This window comes from Prunus dulcis, chromosome 5 (assembly GCF_902201215.1).
Source record: "Prunus dulcis chromosome 5, ALMONDv2, whole genome shotgun sequence".
Classification (NCBI taxonomy): domain Eukaryota; kingdom Viridiplantae; phylum Streptophyta; class Magnoliopsida; order Rosales; family Rosaceae; genus Prunus; species Prunus dulcis.
The window spans coordinates 14745530-14768406 of record NC_047654.1 but is presented as its reverse complement, the minus strand read 5'-3'; the positions used below and the strand labels follow the sequence as shown (position 1 = coordinate 14768406).

Here is a 22877-nt window from a genome sequence, read left to right as displayed (position 1 = left end):
TCAAAGCTTTTAACTACAACCTAATTCTGTGACGACTATCATACAAGAGGCACTGCTTTCATAGCCCTTATCGATGACGTCGCTGGTTGTGGTAGCTACTACAACAAATTGTAGGTACAAATTACAATACTCAATGGATTGTCTTGTACGCCTACCTAGGATGACGATTGAATTTTTTGTTTATACAAATGATATTTGAAAAATGAGTGATTCGAACACAAGAACTCATACATGCTCTTAACCACTTAAACTGTAAGATCCTTGTATAAGATCATCATTTATTGTAGTCTTGTAGAAGGAAATTTAGGCTCATTATCAAACATGTCATGAATTAAAAAGTTAATTTAATCAGATTTTATTAGCACTCCAAAAGAAAACTTATTATGAACTCTCTTCTTTATATTTCAATCCAACCCTATAGATATTTGAAATTCCAATACCACCATAGTGGTAGACAAGAAGGGAAGGGACATGTCGTTACTATTCGTTTTTTAAACCTTAAAGTCGAACGGTCGATGTCGTCTAAACCAAACGACGTGTAGTAGCGGGAGCTGATGGGAAATGCCGTTCACGAATATCAAATGGCGCGTTGCCAATGGCAGTCAGTTAACGTCATCTTCCTTTCACTGACTCAGCTGACAGCCTCACGCACACTCAGCTTACCATTCTCTCTCTCTGTCTCTCTCTCTCTCTCTCATCATGCAGAAGCAGAGAGAGAGAGCTTGAAGAAAGAAACATGGTGTCGTCGTCTCAGAAGAAGAGCCTCCACTCTCTGCTGGCCGCAAAGCTCAGTAACCTCACAATCCCGCCTTCCTCTTCTTCTTCCTCCTCCTCTCCACCTCAAGACTTCGACTTTAACGACCTCTTCGGCCCCACCACCGCCATCCCCAACGACCAATCAACCTCCGCCACGTCGCTCCCTCCGGCTCCACTGGTCATCCACAACCGCTCTCACTCCTTCGTGGGCCCCTCCCCGCGCTTCGCTCCGTCTTCCTCCCTCCCTTTCACCGCCGAATTCCTCGATTCCCAGAGCGACGAAGACGAATCCGAAAATCCAGACGGAACTGATAATCGGAATGATGGGGAATCAGAAAAGACCGAGCTCGCAGTCAAAGAGAGAGCTCGTAAGTTTGGGCCTGCGGATTTTGAGATGCTCAGAGTTGTGGGTAAGGGCGCGTTTGGGAAGGTCTTTCAAGTGAGAAAGAAGTGCAACGATGGCAGTAACGGCAACGAAAGTGATGGGCTTTATGCTATGAAGGTTATGAGGAAAGACACAATTATAAAGAAGAACCATGTGGATTATATGAAAGCTGAGAGAGACATCCTCACCAAGGTTGTGCACCCTTTCATTGTTCAGCTTCGCTACTCTTTCCAGGTACCTGTTTTGTGATTTTTAATTAATTTAGTGAATTTGATGGAATTAAGTTTACATAGTAGAAAAACTGGTCCTTCCCATTAATTTTCAGCTCTGAACTCTTGCTGGGTTATTGAAATTTGTTCTCTTTTTGTACCAAAAATCTTGTCTTTTTTATGTATCAGATGTGCTCTCTTTGATTGCTTACCATCTTATGTGATTTCATTGGCTGTGAACCATTTTATGTGAATTTCATTGTATACTAGTATGCTCTTAAGCTTGTATGTTGTCTTTGGCTTTGCAGACCAACTCTAAGCTTTATTTGATCATGGATTTTATAAATGGAGGGCATCTCTTCTTTCACTTGTACCGGCAGGGAATCTTTAGGTAATTTTTATTTGTATTATTAGAAATATGTACTCAATGTATGTGTCCATTTGTTTTGATTTCGTCTTTGGGATGTTTCTTGAGTAGCGAGGATCAAGCAAGACTATATACTGCTGAGATAGTATCTGCTGTTGCACATCTTCACAAGTGCGGGATCGTACATCGGGACCTTAAACCTGAAAATGTTCTTGTGGATTCTGACGGGCATGTAATGGCCATGCTCATTTACTCACTATTTGTTGTAGGAACATGCTTGGTAGTCAGATTATCCTTTTCTCACTGGGACATCTACTTTTGCTGAAATGGATACCTGTGATGCAGGTCATGCTAACTGATTTTGGACTAGCAAAGGAAATTGATGAAGCCAGCAGATCAAATTCAATGTGTGGGACCACAGAATACATGGCTCCTGAAATATTGCTGTCTAAAGGCCATAACAAAGATGCAGATTGGTGGAGCATTGGTATACTTTTGTATGAGATGCTAAGTGGGCAGGTAAAACAATAGATCTATCCAATACAATTTTGTGATTTAAACTCGTAATTGTCTAATGGTCCTCTCAGATTGCACATTCAAAATTATGAGTTTTTCAAAGGTATGTTTATTGACGAAATAGAAGCTTGTTGAACTCTGCCCATTGTTAGGTCCTCTACTTTTCTTCTAATTAGACTTTTAGGCTCCAACATCGATTCATAGGCAGGGCACGTCATTAACTTGAAACATTCGTGCAAGAAAGCAAAACTATTACAAGTTATAGTGGGCTAGCATACTTTTGTAAATTCATTAGTTGATACCATTATAATGCTTTAAATGATCAAGATGGCTATAATTTTAAGTCTTTAAATTACCAATATTGACTGTTTGTTCAAAAATTGTTTTGCCCCTTTCCTGCAGCCACCATTTACGCATGCGAATAGAAAGAAACTCCAGGAGAGAATCATCAAAGAGAAAGTTAAACTTCCACCTTATCTTACCAGCGAAGCTCACTCCTTGCTCAGAGGAGTACGTATATTATTCCATATGATCTTTTCTCCCTTTTATTTTTCATTTTTTCATATGAACAGCTAGCTAACCAATGGAAGATTCTTCTTCAATTGTGCAGTTGCTACAAAAGGATCCGTTACAAAGGTTGGGCAGTGGGCCCAACGGAGGTGATAATATCAAAAGTCATAAATGGTTTCGATCAATCAACTGGAAGAAGTTGGAGGCCAGAGAACTGCTCCCAAAGTTCAAGCCGGATGTGAGTGGAAAAGACTGCACAGCCAACTTCGATCGGTGCTGGACTACAATGCCTCTGGACGACTCACCAGCTCCTACACCAACAGCGGGTGAGCATTTCCAGGGATATACTTACGTGGCTCCTAACCCGTGGCTTTCGTCTGCATAAACTGAAGGCTGCTGCTAGACTAGAGTGTTAAAGGAAAAAAGAAGAACTAAATGAAGTGAAGACGATTTGAATGAAGCCCCCCTTCCAAATTGCCGTCCAAGTAATGATGCAAGTTTTGAGTTTAGAATACGTTTAACATCATCTCAAGTGTACATTTTATTCTATTCTCACTTAATAAATAATTTCATGTCTTATTATATTTGGAAAATTTCTTGGAGTACTTCCACTTGTGGTTCATCTGGTTTCTCCTCCACATTTACTTATATAAGATGTTGAATTTTTCTGTCAACTTCTTTCAATTTTACAAGGCTCCAACGTTACAAAAGTTCTTAATTAGTGTTGGAGATTTTTAAGAAATGATTCTCTCACAATATACTTTCCAATATTAATATCTAAACATGCTTGTGCTAAAATCTTCACTTGAAACTGTTGTGTTGTTGGGAAGGAATGTGAATGTGAATAAGTTGTTTGACAAGATGACGACCAACAAGCTATTTTCCAGTGACCTGAGGGAGTGAGAAATAGTCCAAAAATCAGTGGGGGAAAATCGTAATTTGGTCTTACTTATGTACCAAGGTGGTCAGTGGTCACAACACCAGTGTTAAATTGCAGAATTAGACTTGTACATTATTTTATTTCTTATGTTATTAAGATTCAATCATTCTATTTACTAGAAGGTTCCCTCAATTTGATGCATGTATCACGTGTAGTATAAAATTATTGACAGATGCACCCTAGGGATCACACTTTACCCAATTGATACAAGAGGCATTAATCACTGATGTCAATTGTCTTGGCTTTAACACAGAATTTCACCCCAACTTTTTCTTGGGGCAAAAAGGAGCATACATTATTAAGGGTCGTTCGAAACTACTTCTTTAGAAAGCATTAGAAAGCATTTATGATCGTTTTCTGGTAAGAGCATTGAAACTTATATTGTAAATTCCAGTGCTTTTAGAGAAAGCACTTCCCAAAAACACTATTACTGCCTCAGAATCACTTCTCATTGTCAGAAGTCATTTTAACCGCAGTCCCAATCAAGCTCTTACTTTCAAAACTCACACGTCATAGGCACATTCACTTCTCAACACAAAGGTTGAGCCATCCTAATAATAATTAAAGTTTCTGTCATCTCATCCTAGTCAAAAAGTGGGAATGAAAGCAACCATTTCTCTGCCCAATTAAAACCCAAACTATCCGAGTGGCAAAAGTCGGCCAAACACACCGCATAAAGTCGACTCCTTCAAACCCTTTTAGCCACTCTGATAAGGCATTATCACTGTCCCAAACACGTGTTAATATTAAAACGTTTGCTGCAACAATCACGATCCATTATTGAGGGCCAGATTCAATTCACAATCACACAATTAATTTTGTCCATCCAGAATAAAGACAGGGCAAGAAAATGCTTCCCCACCAAAACCCAACTTGATATTTGTTTCCTCACAAAGACATGTAAACCACTTACGAGTTCAGACCAGGCCCACCAGGGGACCAAAATCGGCAATCAAAACACTGTAGACCGTACCAGTTATTTTCCAGTTATATCAGCTGCTAACAAAAAGAGCCAAATGAAAAAACAAGGGGAATCTATGAGATAATACCACAGAACAACAAGAACAGGACATTACATTATCTTGGGGGGGTCTGTACAACAAACTAAAAGGAACAAATTCAGTCACCTAATTACCTTGCCCTCTCTAATCCATTGTCAAATTTGGGGATTTGGGATCACTTTATCTCACCCATTTTGCTCTAATTATAAACCATTTCCACAAATCAGCACACTCTCAAGCAACACTAATAATGCTATCCCCATTGCTGAAGCTTGGCATTGCCTGGAAAGCCAAATGCCTTGATGACGATTCCCTCGGGTCCATTGACAAGGAGAGGTTGAGGGTTAGAGTCGATGTGTCCATTGTCGACTTCAAGTTTAGATCAGACATTGCTGTAGCATGAGGGGCAGAATGAAGGGCAATTGGACGGACAAGCTTAGCCGAAGCATTGTTCTCAAGATTTGCGTGTCCCAAGGTTAGATTTCCCATTGGATTCTCAATGGGAACTGGCAAGACAGCTGGACCTACAGTCAATGGAAAATTTGGCAACATCGAAAATCCACTAGGATTGCAAGCCTCAGATGGTGGTGGAGGTGGCAATGGATGTGATTGAGATGTGTTATTTTGATGATGTACTTGCTCTTCATCCATTGGAGTTGCAGTGATCTAACACACAGAAAAAGGAGTTATCACGATAAGATAAAGCTTACTTTTGCTTTTGGTGGTGGTGAAAAATTGCACGAACTGACTAATTAGACAAACAAAACAATACCATCCACTTCAAAGAAATTACGAATCAACAATTTGACTTCTTTTTTTTCAGTTCATAAGAAGCCAAAACCATTAAAACACATAGCATTCTTCATCAAATTTCGTTTTATGTTCCAAAATTTCCTGAGCAAATAAAAGTAATCCCAAACTTGAACAGATCACCAAGTAAACAATCTTATGCTCTCTGAAGACTGATTGCCAAGAAAATTGGATAGGGATATAAAGTTCAAATGTTGCATATAGTTCAAACGATAAAAGACCTTATATCTTCAGCTCCAAGAAACCTACTTGCCAGATTCATATAAACAACTACTTAAAAAACAAACTGCTAGATCCATACACTTTAAATGACTGCAAAACTACTTGTCAGATCAAATACATGAATTGGATTGAGTTGCTCTGAAATCAGAGGGAACTGAATTATTACCGTATCTGTTGTGATATCAAAGAGGCTAGATCTGCGGCGGCGGCGATTGTGGTTGTTTCGGCGCAGAAAGTATTTCTGAGCGTGGCTGGCGACCTGAGTGGGTGTGCGAGTCTTCACGAAGTTTCTAGAGATCCCCCTCCAATCGCCCTTCCCCACTTTCTGCAACCCTAGCAGGAATAGCTTGTGCTCTTCCTCCGTCCATGGAACCCCTGATCACCATCCATATAAATAATAAATTCACAATTTTTCAAACAAAATTAACTCATTTCATATCAATTTTCTTTTCTTAAATGAATTTGAATTAACATAGAAAAACAGAGTTAGCAATTTCATGAATTTAGAACATGCAATGTAACAATTCACAAAAATTTCAGATTTATTTTTTTGGTAAAGAATGCAAATTTTGTCAACTATGAGCAGAACACTTAATCAAATTTGTTCCCTTTTTGATCAATTGAATACAAAAAGCGCAATTGACTAAAATTTCAGTGTAGAGTGGTTGATCAGAGATTATCGGCCATCAGATGGATAGAGAGAGATAGAGAGAGACTGACCTCGCTTGCGTTCGCGCTCGCGATTTCCGCCAGAATTGTGAACTACGTCGTTCTCGGAGGCGTAACCGGCCACGTCATCCTTGCCGGCGATGGTGTTATTGCCGCTGTTGTTGTTGGAGCCCTCTTGAGGCTGCTCGTACTGCGAGAGATTGTTCAAACTCACGCTCTTCCTCATGGAGTCGATCACCACGCGCACGCCGAAGAGCATGATCTCTCCAGCGCCCGCAGGCTCGACGGTGGAGCACGTGCCAGCCATCTTCACCGACCACTGCGACGACGACGACGTTTTTTAGTCTCTGCTTTTTTCTGGACGGCTATGGATCTGAGGCCGTACGATTCGGAGAAAAGGAGCGAATAAAAAAGATGAAGAGCAGTGTGCGGGTGACGTTTTATATATATACGCGGGAGACGACAGGAATGAGGTGGCTCCATGTGGATCGTGGAACAGACGGTGTGTAAAGGCTGTAAAGTTTCGGCCTTTGGGTCTGCGTTCGACATGTGTGATGTAATAGTCCGTTTACTTTTTTACCATTCGTTTCGTGTTTTATTCTGTCTCTTTAGCATCTCTCTCCAACAAATATCTTACAATAAAAAAACAAAAACAAAATTTAACAAAGGACTGGATTTTCATTTAAAGCTTACCAATTTATCACACTACCTCCTCCATGTCATTTGGCTTGAACTCATTGGAAAATGAAGCTTTAATTAATGATGATTAGTTGAAGATAAAATGAATAGTTTCACTACTAATATTATCAATGTCTTTTGAAAGTAATTAAGTTATGAATAATATTATTAGTGTTGCTAGCAGTGGATTGTTGACTCGACAAATTAATGGACCAAATATATGAGAATAATTCATAGGCATTTATACGATGATGTTAAAAATGAACCAAAATAAGGATTTGTGGAGCAAAAAAGAAATTTGGATTTGGTCAAAATTATGAACAATTGTTGTAGAAGGCTACCAACAAACAAAGAAACAAACTTGACACATGAGCATTGTTTTGTGGCTAAATGTTGCCCTTCAAGCTTTAAAATGAGTCAATTATTTTGTTTTAGGGTCTTTTTTTCTAAAATGGTACTTTACAATCACAAACACTTCAATTTTAGTGTTTAGGATGATTGTTTTTCCTAACAATTATGGGCCTAGATAGGACCAAATTTTTACACAAAAAATATTCCAAATTTCATTGCAAGAGAGGCATTGTTTATAGGGCCCCACTCAACCACCAATTCATGCTGTCTCTAGAATAAATAAATAAATAAAAATGAAGAGAGCATCGCACATGATTGAGGCATTTCACAAAATATAATATGCTCTCTGCACCCCTTTCTTTGTTCAGTCAAACCCAACTTGATTATCGATAACAGTGAGTTAAACAAATAATTAACTCATCCAAACCCCAAACTTATGCAGAACAGAACAGACCTACCCCAACATTATTTTTTTTAAAGGTAAAATCAAAATGACATCTTCACTTTGAATATCTCAATCTACATGCGTTAGTAGGGTATAATACAGTTGATTAAATTTTTCACCTCTATTTATGTGGACAGATGTTTAAAACACCCAGATACTTAATGAATATTTGTATAAACTCTCCTTTTCCGATCGCTTATATTAAAAAAGAATTTATATACTTGCAAATTGCAATTAATTAATGATAAAACCCAGCTCAATGCTATTCTTTATACTTATAGCAGTTATCAATCTATGATTTTTGTAATATATTTTTGAATATTATTATGGTTATGATAATTGAGAGATGCTCTATGGACCGTCAACTTGGCATATTCGCTTTTGTCCACTGAAAAAAAATAGGCGGATTTGTTTTCGTTATCTCCTAAGATCGTACACTCCTGTTTTAATATAAACTTGCTTTCATGGTGGGGTAGTTGTGCTTGCGATAGAGGTAGAGCAGCTAAGATAAGGTTTCTGTGGGGATCCACCATTACCCTTGCACTCTTATCTTCTTGGCCTCTTTTCATGAAAAACTTTTGTTCCACACCTGCACTCCTTATCTTAAAGTCCATACATGTTGAAGATAATTTCTGACGCAATCATTGCACGTTTAATCGCATACAATTAGGATTTCATGGCGGAACTTCATAGCATGGGTTTGTAACTTAGCAGTGAATCAAAGTAATTGCTTTGTGATAGAGATTAAATTAGATGGGCAAGATGATATAGTTATAGTATGTTCATTTCTATTTAGTGTGTGAAGTTGGATTAAGCACACCCTATCCCCTCGGTTTGGTTCATGGAAAAGGAGATTTGTGGATGAAAAATTAATCGTTTTTCTATGTTTGGTAAGTTCAGGCATGGAAAATCGTTTCCTAGCCCATGAGAAAGTAAGGGGGAAAGTGAAGCCATCATCTCAACTTGAGTTTTGTTTTCCCTCCTTATGGGAAAGTTTGAGAAAATTAGCCAATATTAAATAAACATTTTTCATGACAATTTTGTCCCCATTAACAATTTAGAATTACAATAAATCATTAAATGCATTATTTTTTTATTTGATTTAATTTGGGTATAATTGAAAATTTATACAAATTTTGTTTTCCATTCCTACTTAAAACAAACATAGGAAAGGAAATAAAGTGATACCTCTCGGTTACTTTCCCAGCATTACCAAACGTGGGAAAAGAATCTTCCATTTTTCATCTCTTGGAAAATGACATGGGAAATCATTTCTCATCAAATTCATTCCGTGAACTAAACAAGGAGCGTGTTGCAAAACAAATAGGTTTCATGTATAATGGAATTTCTTACCCAAAATAGGTTTCATGTATAATGGAATTTCTTACCCAATGGTTGGGAGTTTTCTTTTTGTTTCTGTATAGGAGGTGGAGTGTAGGGCTTGAACTTTTACTATTGATGTGGGCAACATGATCTAGCATTGGAAGTAGACGCATATTCACCTAAACTATACTATTATTGAGATAAAAGGAAAGTCGGGTAAAAAGCCAGGGGAGAAAAGTGATAGATGATCCTATTGAAGAAAGCACTTCCAATGGAAGAAAATGATTTTACTTGTAGATTTGGACATAAATTTGACTTTAGGGCTTGAGATGTGCTTAGTTAAATACGCTTTTGCTTTTATTGTTGACACCAAATATTACCCCCTTTCTCTCCAAAATGCTTTTATTAATTTGTGTATGGTATGGAGAGCATGTGGTGTTTCTTAGCTTTTATACTTTGTGCCAAGAATCATATTGGTATCTTTGTTACCCACGAGTGTTTTCTTAATCTCCAAGAAAATGATCGAGAGACTGCTTTCTCTAAGAAAAAAGACTCCAACCTAAAGCGAAATAGAAGCTTTTGAAACATATATATATATATATATATATATATATATATATGTTGGTATTATCGCAGTGCTTGATGAGAAACACATGAGAAATGAGAATGAAATGGAAAACCACAATAGGGTTTACTTGCTTTCTCTTCTTGTTCACTTTTTGTTTCCCTTCTTTTTTAAAATAGAAGGCGATGTTGTAAACTACTCTAATGTACGTTGAGGATGATCAACTGACCTAACCTGTAACCAGATTTGAAAAATAAAACACGTACAAGTGCAACGCACAATTTAATCCTTTAATTTATGATATGATTTGGAAACTAATGGGCGGGATTAAAATTTTAATTTTTAAAGTTTAGTATTGTGGAGGATTGATGCCCAAACAAGAAAGAATAAACAAGAACAACTCTGGGCCTAAAGAGAGACCCTAGACATATTTCTCAATCAAAAAGTGGCCCACAAAACTAGGAGGTAGTGCAGCCCAGATCTAAACTACGTCCAAATTTGTTCATTGAATAAATGTCTGCACTGATCTAAACAAGAATTCACAATGAAGGCTAAACTACAACAACAATCTGTTAGCTTTTCTCAAAATATTTAGACGCAAAATTTTTGGTGTACATTTACACATGAAAAAAGGATAACTACAGCTAGCTACAAAATCACAATCCTTGTTACCTCGAGGTCTTCCACAAGTGATCCCGAGGACCAGAACTCACTTCAAATCAAACTAGAAAGTGCGTGGAACCGAGCATTCGTGGTTTGGTCGATGCCGCCTTCTTTGCAAGCTAATACTTTCGTTGGTGAGGACCCGAAAAATCATTCTCCACCAAATTAAAACTCTAGGAAATTGAACTATGAATTGGTCCTGACGTATTCCCATTCTTGTATTGAAATGGCGACAAGTAAAACTAAACCAAACTCTAGTAAGTGATGAGTATATCTAGTGTATCTAAACTGCACTTGTCAAAAGCTCTGTTCTTATCCTTAATCTTTCATCAGAAGTGATGTCATTATACCGTCCACTATTGACATCTTTGGAGGATGTTTTTGTTCCCAGAGGAGGAAACAGGGAGTTACTTAATGTAATTATTTTTTTCCTTTCCGACCCATCTGTTGATGGTTCGATGCTTGATAGAATCCGTTTGAGCTGAGGGCGCTGGCAGAGAATTCGACCCTTGTTCCATTTTGGGAAGGAAAAGGATGATGGCATATTATCCTCCAGAAATGAATAAGCAGCCTTTGCAATCGGCAAATCTTGTGTCATTGAGCTTTTCTCCATCTTTCCTCGTCTGATCGATAAAAAACACATCACTAATAGTTAGAAAAACCAAAACTTATACTTTTTAAAATCACTTAATCTACATGTAGCCTTTTTATGTGTTTTTCTCCTTTTCTCTTTTTCCCCTTTCTTATAGGCCCCCAACAAAAACAGTTTGATCTGTGAATTTATTGCAATACCAAAACAGATATATCTATGCAAGTGCAAAGTTTGCCATAGGAACAGCGGGTTACTCCCTCCCGCTAATCTATATCAAGTGTATACGCTAACATACACCTAAAATAACAAGGAACTGAAAATAATTTTATTATTATTTGAGATTCTAGATTTTGTCAAGGTTAATGAAAATCACTTTGTGTCACTATTAGATCCCTAGCCTACCTAGACCATATAAACCCTAACCAATATCTGTATCAAGTAGGCCTTCAGAAAAGAAATTGATGAAAGGAAAGAGCAACTTACACTACAACAACAGTTGCAATATTGGGAAGATCCTCTCCATTCAGGAACATCTCATACATATTGTTTAGCCAAACTGACATTGCTGCATATGCACCGCCTTGCCACATCCTATAAAATGGTCAACATGAGGATTAAAATAAACCTGTGTAAGAGGACATGACTTCAAAGAGGCGAACTCTCAATATACCTGTGCACATCAACAGACCCCACGAGTTTATTTTTACGAAAAAGTTCAGGAAAAAGCCCCCGCTGTGTCGCTTCATTAAGAACTCGGACAGCTCTTTGTTTCTGGCCCAGCCACCAAAGTGCTTCTAGTAGTGTGTTGTAGAACCTCATTCCCAACCCGCATCCTTCAGATTTTAATTTGTCAAAAACATACTCTACCATCTGCCAGTTAGAGTCATCATCATAATCTCCCTTTATCATCTGCCCAATTACTTGATGAATATTTGATGCCCTATTTGTGAGCATCTCATTTAGCAACTCATTGGCATCATCCCACCTGAAAAAAAGGAGCCCAAAAGGTAAGATAAATCATCACAAGGCAACAAGATAATAACTTTATCGCTGTAAGGCTTTCACAATGCCATAGAACAATGATAATGATGCAAGTTGCTTGATCAAGTGCAATCAAAGTAGCCTTGATTTGAAGCTCTCCATTGACGGATTGCTGAAGGCTAAATATTAACAATACAGTTAATGCAGAATTGCAGAGGCCATACTGCACATATACTGCCACTCATCTTAGTTATAAGATTTTGGGATAGAGAGTATGAAGGACATATTGTCTCAAGCACTGCAAAGTATTTCTATAGTGGATCATGGATTTTTGAAGCTACTAGATAACATTAGTTAAAATTTGCCAAAGTTTCTACAGATACTGTCTTTAAACTCAGTAACTTACCTACCAGTTGCACCATACATGTCATAGAGAGATGAATTACGAATTCAGGAGAACTGAATGTTGTTTATCTTTTATGCACTCAATTTTTTTAGCAAATAAATATCTTATGTGCTCGTTTTATTCATAGAAAAATATTATGTTGGATAATTGTATGGGTGACCATTAGCTCAGAAATTGCTCCTTTACCATAAACAATGAAAGGAAAATATTATGAAACAATTGAGTGAATGCTGACCTGTCATTCCTTGCATAAACAGCAAGCATCATGCAGTAGCACATGACACTGGGCAATATTCCCGAGGCTTTCATCTCTTGGAAGTGCTCCTCACACTCATTAACAAGACCTGCAACGCAGTAAACACTTAAAACTGCCTCAAGGGTCCATTCATCATGATCACATCTTCTCTTTTCCATCTCAACGTATGCCTTTATAGCTTCCTCAAACTGACCTCCTTGTCTAAAAGCTTCAATCATACCATTGAATGTATGGACATTCCTGGCAGCACCCACCTCGCCCATTATTGACAAAACTGCTTCAGTCTCCCTGTATAGGCCGCCTCTTGCAAATGCATATATCAGCGAGTTGTAGCTTTCAACTGATGGTTTGCTTCCCACTTCATTCATTGTGTTGAAGGCAACAAGAGCTTCGTCATACAATGCCGCTTGCCCATATGCTTCAATAACCCCTGTATAAGCCTTCGAACTAGGCACTATTCCTTTCTCACTCATGTTAAGTAAAATGTTCTTGGCATCCTCATGGAGTCCTCCCTTTCCACAAGCATATATCAACCCTTCATACGTCTCCATATTCGGCTCAATATTCTCCTCCACCATATCATGAAACAAAGTCACCACCTCTTTAAAATACCCACCCTCCCCAAACACCTGTATGAGAATGTTATATGTAGCCGGGTCTGGCTCTGTATTGCTAATTTTCATCTCAAGAAAAAGCTCCCGAACATCATCATACCGTCCATGCCTCCCATACAAATTCAACAGAATACTATAAGTGGCCGCATTTGGCATACACCCTGCTGCTTGCATCTGCCTAAACACACCCATTGACTCTCTAATTGACCCCAATTGTGCATATGCCTCTAATAACACATTATACGATGTAATATCAGGTAAATTCCCTCCAGATTCCATCTCTTTAAGCAGCTCTGATACTTTCTCAAGCTTATCCAATTTACCAAAAGTTTCAACAAGATAACGATAAGTGGTTATATCCGGAACAATCCCACCCTCATTCATAGTCCTGAACACCATCTCTGCCTCATCACCTAAACCTCTACCAGCACAAGCACTAAGCAAAGTATTATAAGTAACAAGGTCAGGTTGAATCCCTTCATGCCTCATTTCGGCAAACAATCCTAATAACCCTTCCCATTCCAACCCACCTCTAGCACAGGCATTGAGAACGGTATTATAAGTCAATATACTCGGCGAAACCTTATCTTTCTTCATTCTATCAAGAAATTGAAGGGAGGTTTCATACTGACCGTTGCGCCCATAGGCATTGATCAAAGCGGTGTAGCTGAATACGCTACGGACCACGCCTTGGCTTGGCATGTCGTCGAACACCTCGGAGCATTTATCGAGTAGGCCTTCGCGGCCTAGCAAGCTGATCATGATGGTGTAAATGTGCTCGTTAGGCTTGCACCATATCTGGCGCTGCATATACTTGAAGAGCCTCAGCGATCGCTGCCAATCGCCGCGCGCCGCGAACTCCTTGAACACCAAAGCGAAGTCGTTTAGCGACAGTTTATTCTTGAAGATGTCGAGACACCGAGCTATGCTGCCTCGGGGAGGGAGGCTGCTGAGCTTGTTGATTAGGGTTTCGACGTCGTAGCTGTACTTCCCCTTCTCGACTGTCACCGACGGGTTCCCAAGGATGAGATCCTTCGGCTTCGCCCTAGCCGAGAACGCCAACCGCCGGTCTCCGGAGAGGAAATTACGGTGGCCGGATAGGAATCTCCGGTGTACGGATGAGTCCGGGGTTTTAGTGACGACTGAGAGATGGTGGGACTTAGGGTTAAGGTTGGAAAGTGAAGCGGGGAGAGGCGAAGAGCTGGAAATGGAGAGAGCTGGGGAGAGGGTCATATTGGTAATTTGGCTGGCATGAGCCTCTCAGAGCTTTGGATGTTGAAGAGAATTGGATTTTCAAGAGAGAGTTGCAGAGATAGCAACAGAGGAGGGTGGGGGTGGGAAAGACTGAGCTTGAAGAAGGACACGTGGAAGTAGTTGTGGATAATAGGTGGGAAGAAGGCGGGTAGAGTAGTGGGTCGGATCCAATTTAGGCGGGTTATCCACTGTGTTGCGTTTGAGTGATGGCCCAAATAATGGCGGTAACGAATTTTCAAATGGTGATGGTTAACTAAACAAGTTTTGATTAAAAATTAATTAAGAAATAAGAAATCACCAAGTGAACCTTTTTTTTCTCTGAAAAGTTCACCATTATTTAGTAGAGTTTTATTTTTATTTTTTATATATATCCAAATGGCCCTGAATTTAAGCACATGTTTCATTTGGTTTTTCAATTAAATTTTCGTGTTAAATTAGTTTCATTATTAAATTTTGTTAATACTGTCGGGACTAAAACAGTCAATTTGAATTAAAATATTAATAAAATAATTAGACATTATGATTTTTCACCAATATGAATCCTGAATTTTTATGTCCGAGTTCCATTTTGGTCGTTTAGCTAAAAAAATTTCATCCTAATAATAGTCCTTAAACACTTCCTTTCGTATCAGATTAGTCCTATCATTAACATAAATTAGGTTAGGGATTAGTAGACGGGGAAAAACAAAAATCTCTAAAGAAAAACCTTGCACTTAGGTAGGTATGATCTTTCTAAGTATCAAATGTATTTCATCTTTGAATTGAGCTATGTATTGATTTTCAAGAATGAATATTTGTAAATTTAATTATTGCATATTAGTCTCTCCGCACGGGCTTCTGCGCTTGTAAGGCACTTTTTTTTTAAAAAAATTTTAATTTATTTTAGAATTAAAAAAGACAATGGGTGGTTGTGTTCTATAAAAATATGATCTATTATATGAATTTTCTTTTAATTTAAAATTTTTTAATATGAAAAAGTGTGAATTTATCATATTATTACTATTTAATTACTAATCTCAATTCTTAATATTTGCATTACCAAGAGTATTTTCTGGTATTTTGAATGTTTTACAATTCTCTGCCTTTCGCTTTGTTATTGCATATGAAGTCCTAAAATCAAAAAGACATTATTATATTATGTTTCCCCACTGTTGGCAGAGTAGGCCTGCAATCAGTACCGCCCAACTGTCGCACCACGCCTTTCAAAGCCCCGTTTTCCCACAAGCCCAATGCATGGCCCATCAAGCCACGTGCACTCTAGCCACGTTTCCGCTTATTAGACGTCCACGTCATCGATGGCGGGACCGCAATCATGGCGCGGCGCGAGGAGGAGGAGGAGACCCCACAAACAAAAAGAGCGCCCAACTGAAAATACAACCGCACCGAGTTGTGGCTGGTTGGCTCGTCAGGAGACGTGGCAATATCGTAAATTAACGAGGGTAACGAGGGCAGATCGGGAAATATGGTAGGACATTCAGTTCCTAACAAACAGCTGCTTGCTGCTGCAGAGTGACTGGAAAACAGAAAACCTCCGCGTCTTCTCTTCTTCTTCTCTATTTCTTTTTATTTTCACGACCCAGACACGACTTGGTTTGAAAATCAGCAACGGCTTCTCTGCATTAGCGAAAATGGAGGAGTCTGAACTTGTAATTTTGACTTTGCCCTACTCTTCACAATCTAAACTCTCTCTCTCTCTCTCTCTCTCCACCACCAACTAACTACCTTTTCTTTTTCTCTCTCTTTTTGTTTTTGAAAATTCGAAATAGGGTCTTGAAAGTTGATTGCGATCTTTGTTTTGGTCTTGTTTGAGTTGTTTTTTGGTGGGTTTTTCTTTGATTCTTTGTGGGTTTTTGGTTTTGTCTTAGAAATTGACGGCTTTGAAGAAGGCCTACGCCGAAATAATCCTCAACACGGCGAAAGAGGCGGCGGCACGTATTGTAGTGTCGGAGAGAAAAGCTCTGCTGTTTCAAAGGGAGCTCTTTTCGACTAAAGAAGAGGCATTTCGGATGCTTCTTAGGCTCAAACAAATGTTGGATTCCAAGGTATATGTTTGGTCTCAAATGAAGTTGCTTTTTTTACATTTGTATTTTGTTTGGATGTTGGTTTTGACTGTTCTTTGATTCTCTGTTGGGATTTGTTAAAGTTGTGTTTTTGTGGATGCAGTGTGCTGTGAATTGTTGTTTGGTTTTAAACTTGTGTTATTCTCGACATGTGATCAATAGGAACAACATATGTTATTGGGAATTCCTGTTTTCTATCAAGGACGGAATTTGTTGTTATAGTTGGTTTTCATTTGAAATGGTCGCTGGGAGAAAAAGACATGATTCACTAAAAGTGGTTTATTAGGCTTTTGTTATTAATTTTCTGATGAAATAAATCCAGCGTCGTTGAGTAACTGATTGTGCCATATGTTCAGGCTTGTGAAGCAAAGATGATGTCCTCGAGTCAACAAAAAAAGATTGACGAACTTGAAGCACAGCTCCAGGAAGCTGAGGATATAGTGAAAGACCTTAGGGAAGAGTTGAGCGAAGCGCAGACTCAACTGGAGAAGGCGACAAAGAATCAACCACAGCCTCTGGCAGGGGAAAGTTTAGACAGTGATACTGCTGCTCCAGGGTTAATGATATCTCAACTGAGTTCGCATATAGATGCGGTTGCAACTTATGAAAAGAATTCAATTTTGAATGGGACATATGAGGGGAGCAGGTGCTACAGTACAAATGATGCTCTTAAGGATCGGTACTGTGTTCCTAATCCCGATTTTGCCTCTTTAGTAATGAGAAGTAAAGAGCCTGAGTTATACAGAAATGGATGCACTCAGAGAATTCGTGCATTTGAAAGAAACCTATTGGATGGAAATTTGTCTCTTTCTGGACTAGTTGATGATGCAAAGAATGCAACATTCATCAGAGGAGATGATGAAGGTAAAGGGATGTGTAACATGCCTAAACCAAAGGTTGGCAATACGCATGGGGTAGAGAAGAACCAAGAACAACTGAAAGTGATGCAGCTAGATGGTAGCCATATTCAAGCACCTGCCTTTAAGTCCTTTCAAAATAAGAGGAAAAGAGCTGCTAGATATAGGAGGAGCAAAGCTCCCTCATGCAGGTATCTTCCTCATCAGTTCAAGGAAATGCACCAAGATCTCTCCTGCACCATTACTTCTGCTTCTTCAATCAATAACAATGTTCTCACAGATAATGCTTCCAAGAAATCTGAAGATGAAATTCGAAAAGTCACAGAATCCATTTTGACCCCAAAATTACTCTCAGATACAACTGAAATGAGCACACGGTCAGGATTTTCTAACGTAACTGACAATGATGCAGGGTTTGTTAGACCTTGTAGTGTTCAGAAGGCAATGGACAATGATAAGATGATCATTGAAGAATCAGAATTGACCAGACAGGAAAGTTTATCTGCAGAAAAATTGGAGATTCTGGCTTGCAAAACAGATGTTGAGAAAGATAATAGACCATTAAATAAGTCGGATATGAGAGCATCTGATTTAGATGGTGGCACTGCTAGTCAACCTGCAGACAATAAGTTTCTTAAATATACATTCTGCAGAAAGCGCAAGAAGGAGACATTGAGCAGCCCTGAAAGGTTGTCCCTTCTTGACAATGACACTTTGGAAAGAAAGACAGGGGAGGAACAAAATGTTTCTCTCGAGCCACAGAAGTCAAGCTTATTGACTGAATCATCTCGGGAAAGTCGACGATTAGCACAGGTTGCTCGTCAGGTGGGGATACATAATATTAGTGCGTACTGATGTCATGCGTGTCTCTTTGCTTGTATGCGTGCTTGTGTTGCCCCTGGCATTCATACTTTAATATGATAAATACAGCTAGAATTAGTAAAACTTATGCAAGATTCAGTTGTCAGTGCTGGATACTGGGATTTACTGTGAGGGTCAATCTGAGTGCTTGCCTAGTTGGTCTTCGGGTCTTCTGTGAAATGATTAAGTATGCCTGTTTAAACCTTGAAATATTGTGAACCTGAGCTGAACTCAAGCTGTTTCAGTGTTGGAATTCCGTACTGCACTGGCGTATCAATATCCTGGGACTAGGATACCAATTACCCTAGTTGTGCAAGATTGTCAGTCACTTTGTTCATCCCTGAAAATACTCTTGTATATGAAACTAATTTTAGAGATCAATATATCTGTTATGAGATTTAAAATATTCACCAAGATATTAATATTTTTCCATAAATGATCAATTACCATGTAGTTTGGATACTTGAAGATCATTTTTTAGTGCATTACACTTTTCCATCTTGTTTGTTTGTTTTACTGAGCTTTCAGATGCCTTGGAGTCGGATGGGTTTTGTCTTTGATCTTTTAGTCGCCCATCCTTTCTTTCACCTGTTAGTTTGCCTTCATTACTTTCACATTGTTTCTGTTTATCCCTGATCTCCTCAAAGCTGATGGTTTGAGCAGCCTGAAATTTTCTTTGTTTACAAATAGAGTAATTGCAAAACACTTTGCTGTGAATATAAAATTATTTGCATTTAGATATCTTTGAATGCTTTACTTCTTTTGGAGTTGGATGAGAACTGTAGAATGCTACTTACTAATACCCTATGCATTTTCTCTTGCACAGCTTATATCTTTGTCAGAGAAGAAGTGGTGGAAATAGAGATCTGGATGGACTTTGCTTAGGAATGGCAAGGACATTGAAGTTGAATTATAAAGAAAATCAGATACACTGCCTCTGCTATAAAGATTCCAAGCACGGCTTTGGGTCCAGAAAAATTGATAGTTCCATTGTTGAGGAAGAAGTGTAGATCCCTCTGAGTTAGTAACATATGGGGATTATGATGTTATTTAATACATGAATTGAGGTTGAGCATTGTTATATTTCTAGTCTCCTTGCATTCTTATGAGTTTTGTATAACTACTACTATAAGAGTATGTGGCACTGTTGCCCATATTGTATTGCAGCATACAAGTAAATGATTAAAAGCAAATTTCTATTGGAAATGTTCCTTTGTATCTTTACACGTGCTTTCTCAATTATCTCCATATTTGTTCACTACAAGTAGGGTTATTGATCAATGATCCTAAATTTCTCTAATTAATAATACCTTTGATAAAATAAAATGTCCAAATCCAAAATAAAAAGAAAATTAGAGTTTTTCTATTTAAACCCTGCACTTCTCTTTGTTCAACCCATATTCTAAGTTTACCCAAACATCTAATTCAAATTTTCACAATTTCTAAGAAAATCACATTATCTTCTCAAACTACCCCTAAATATACACCTAGCAGAAAAAAAAAAAAAATAAATAAAAAACTCATCAACCTCACACCCCACACCCCACACCCCACTATCAAATAAACTTATAAGCTATTTCTAATTGTCAATGCGAACTATCAAATAAACTTATAAGCTATTTTTAATTGTCAATGCGATTTCGATATGGACTATACCAATCAAATAATTGGAGGTTGGAATAATTAGGCTGAGTCCTCTATGGCTTAAAATTTTGGTTATTACTTCTGCTGTATTAAAAAGCATCCTCCTTTTACTTTATATGTACTTCTTCTCATTACATGATTTTATGTTTTTCTTTTCTTCTTTCAGAAACGAAATATCAAGACAAATATTTGGCTCATTTCATTTCCAATCATCCTGTGTTTATTGACTCTCGTCCTCAAAAGATTGTCGGACCAGATATGGGATGAACCCGCTGAGTGTGGCTGTAGTAAAGAGGCAGGGTGTTACTATGAATTTGCTTTCAATGGAGGTATCCGTTGTGCGTTTCCTAACCCTCCAGAATGGCCTCCATTGTTTCAAATACCTGCTCCTGAATATCGCGCTGTGAGAAGTGAGGTTGTTCCTTTTACAGATTTGCCAGATGAGTCATGCAGGACCCAAGAGTCCTGCCCTGCAGCTCTACTTTTCACAGGAAATAATCAAACACTTGGCTCAAGTGTGCTCTCTCTCCTTTCTGTGTGTTTGTTTTGTAATGCTAGTTTGTTCTTTTTGTGTTTTGGGTATTTGAACTGATGGGATGCTATGCTGACAATAAATATTTTTGTTTGTTTAATCGTGTATGTTGTGATAGTTTTGGCTGGGAATAGATCCCCAGGGCTTTCAGTAGAAAGTCTTTAGCAGATGATGCTTTTGTAAGTTGTCTTTCTTCTTCTTTGCTCTGCCTTCTTAGGTTTATGACTAATTATCCGTTGATTTTCATCATTATTAAGAAACTAACATTATTCTCATATGGTATCCTTATCTTTTCCTGTGCTTTTATATTTATTCAGGATCTAGAAAGAGCTTTGTTGCTAATATGATATTTCATAATGTTCAGGGCTCAGAGTTTTCACCAGGCTATTCCAATTTTGAAGATCCTGCTTTTACTTTGGATCCCTTCATCTATTCTCTACAACGTCATTGCCCACCAGACTTTAACTTTTTAGTTTTCAGTTTTCATTAGGAAAGCCTCTGATGAGTTGCGACTAGGTGTAGATTCTTCCTTTGGGTTGGTTCTGCCATTGAGGTTTCCTTGGTCAAGACTCAAACTTTGACAATTTATATTAATTCTCTGCTAGGATGCTTCAATTTATGTTCATTGTTAAGAGTCGAAACCTTCAGAAAAATTCCCATATCAGAATCTGTATAACAATTCTTACATCATTTTGTGAAATCCGTGACAAACCTAAATTGTGTTACTATATTTCATACAAGAGTCAATTGTTCATTTTTATTCGCCAAAGCTGTATAACAATTCTCGCATATATTAATTAACTTACTTATTAGGCAAGCACTCATCTTTGTGCTTGTGGTGCATTTTGATGTATTGCTGGTTCTAATCATTTTCTCCATTTCACTTCTTACATGACAATGTGATTGATCCCCCCATTGATACCCAAGCAAGGACTTGCAATAACGGTCATAAAGCTGGAAACTGTCCGCCAAAATTGAAGCTTTGGAGCAGTTAAACTGACATCCGTTTATCAATTCCCTTCTAGGTTGACAGTTGATTGATAAAGTGAGTTTGAAAAAGTATATGCTACTTAGGATCAACATATCACCGGCGTCATATCCCATTTTGATTTGCTTCTATTATTCTTTTTCAATGTGAACCAGGGCACTTCACCAGAACAGCTTACATGGATCCATTCCTAATGAAATTACCAATTGTCCTGAGCTTAGGGCTCTGTAAGTGGAAACGTTTCCTTCTCATTTCTATATCTCCTTTGAGTTCCCATCTACTTATATGTCACTAGAATTGAGCATTACATTCCCCTTTTCTTCTACTGTGAGGTACTTGTTGCATGCCAACTTGTCCACTAAATTCTTCTCCGGGGAAATCCCAGATGTTGAAGTTCTAAGCGCTTTTAGGAACAAGTCGTAATCCCATCTGTCATTCAATAAACTTGTGTTGCATACGCTCGTGTTTTCCAGATGTACGTGTAGGTTATAGTTATAGTTGTGTGTATTTTAAGTAAGATATAGGCATGCGTTTGCTCCTGTCAGCCAATCGCTCATTTAGTGAAGCAATTGGTGCAACAAAAGAAAATTTGTCGATTTTCATAATATCTTAGCAATGCGCAGCTTCTTCATTCAAACCACCATACAGCAGAAATGACAATACAACTAGAAAAACAACATATCACAAAGGCTTTATATACTGAAAACTTGTGGTAAAATAACTCAAAGACTGCTTTATTAAACTTTATAACAAATTTTCAAACCAAATTCGAGACCACACGTCCCCTCTGCTTCGATGAAAATACAAACCAAATTCGAACCTCTTAAAACCCTAACGCTGGCCAATGCGTTAGTGTCGTTGTGATATTAGTGCTAGCTATTTTGTCAATGGGTTAGCCCATATTTTATAGGACCCAATTCTACTTTTGGGCCTATAGGGGCCTATAGATTTACAACGAACCCACTATTATTTATTTAACCCAAAACCCAAATTCTTCATTATAGGCCTTTTAGTTAGAAAAATATAAACCCGAATTGTTGTTCTCATTCCAAAAGATGAAAACCCAACCTAATGGACATCATATTGGTAAATGCATGAAACAAAAGAATTTTAAAAAAGGTTCAACATGCTTTATTACAACAGGTCCATAGCTAATGGTTCTTCATGGAGCGCCAAATGGACCGAGATTCAGGGGCCCCTCATAGACATTGATTCCGGCTCCAGCTGCCATTCGCAAAATAACACCCTTATTTTCCTCGCTGCTCCGGTCGATATAGACAGAGCCCGGCCCAGTTTTGCATGCGCAGCGTGCTTTTGCATTTCATAACCGCAAAGATACCACTCGAATATGTTGGAATATCGTAAGGCATACTGAAAGAAAATACAGAAACAAATTTAAAAAAATTGATATTCAAAAGAGAA

The 22877-nt window shown here is 38.2% G+C and overlaps 4 protein-coding genes and 1 long non-coding RNA gene across 6 annotated transcripts; 3 read left to right on the top strand and 2 right to left on the bottom strand.

The window, feature by feature from the left end:
* Nucleotides 1–627: 627 nt before the first annotated feature.
* Nucleotides 628–3417, top strand: LOC117627968 (serine/threonine-protein kinase AtPK1/AtPK6-like). The gene is made up of 6 exons (XM_034360294.1): nt 628–1375; nt 1659–1741; nt 1829–1949; nt 2063–2236; nt 2636–2743; nt 2844–3417. The coding sequence occupies exons 1-6, from the start codon at nt 737–739 to the stop codon at nt 3126–3128; spliced, it is 1410 nt and encodes a 469-aa protein (XP_034216185.1). The 5' UTR covers nt 628–736; the 3' UTR covers nt 3129–3417.
* A 1120-nt stretch (nt 3418–4537) lies between these two features.
* LOC117627284 (transcription factor MYB1R1) lies at nt 4538–6887 on the bottom strand. Its single transcript, XM_034359287.1, has 3 exons — nt 6437–6887; nt 5883–6091; nt 4538–5350 (listed from the first exon to the last, which is right to left on the bottom strand). The coding sequence occupies exons 1-3, from the start codon at nt 6690–6692 to the stop codon at nt 4919–4921; spliced, it is 897 nt and encodes a 298-aa protein (XP_034215178.1). The 5' UTR covers nt 6693–6887; the 3' UTR covers nt 4538–4918.
* A 3338-nt stretch (nt 6888–10225) lies between these two features.
* On the bottom strand, nt 10226–14600 carry LOC117628655 (pentatricopeptide repeat-containing protein At1g74850, chloroplastic). Its single transcript, XM_034361150.1, has 4 exons — nt 12625–14600; nt 11673–11987; nt 11486–11593; nt 10226–11033 (listed from the first exon to the last, which is right to left on the bottom strand). Exons 1-4 carry the CDS (start codon nt 14490–14492, stop codon nt 10694–10696), a joined length of 2631 nt encoding a protein of 876 aa, XP_034217041.1. The 5' UTR covers nt 14493–14600; the 3' UTR covers nt 10226–10693.
* Nucleotides 14601–15923: 1323 nt separating this feature from the next.
* On the top strand, nt 15924–20940 carry LOC117627305. 2 transcript variants are annotated; one of them, XR_004585751.1, is made up of 7 exons: nt 15924–16159; nt 16379–16555; nt 16930–18255; nt 19118–19311; nt 20102–20450; nt 20586–20646; nt 20832–20940. XR_004585751.1 is itself a non-coding variant. In XM_034359328.1 (4 exons), the coding sequence occupies exons 1-4, from the start codon at nt 16142–16144 to the stop codon at nt 19151–19153; spliced, it is 1557 nt and encodes a 518-aa protein (XP_034215219.1). In that variant the 5' UTR covers nt 15924–16141; the 3' UTR covers nt 19154–19509. The 2 variants fall into 2 exon arrangements, 1 of the variants encoding a protein (XP_034215219.1); XM_034359328.1 differs by lacking the exons at nt 20102–20450; nt 20586–20646; nt 20832–20940 and having other exon boundaries at nt 19118–19509.
* A 417-nt stretch (nt 20941–21357) lies between these two features.
* On the top strand, nt 21358–21912 carry LOC117627309. Its single transcript, XR_004585753.1, has 2 exons — nt 21358–21512; nt 21611–21912. It is a non-coding gene; the product is annotated as an uncharacterized LOC117627309 (long non-coding RNA).
* Nucleotides 21913–22877: the final 965 nt, after the last annotated feature.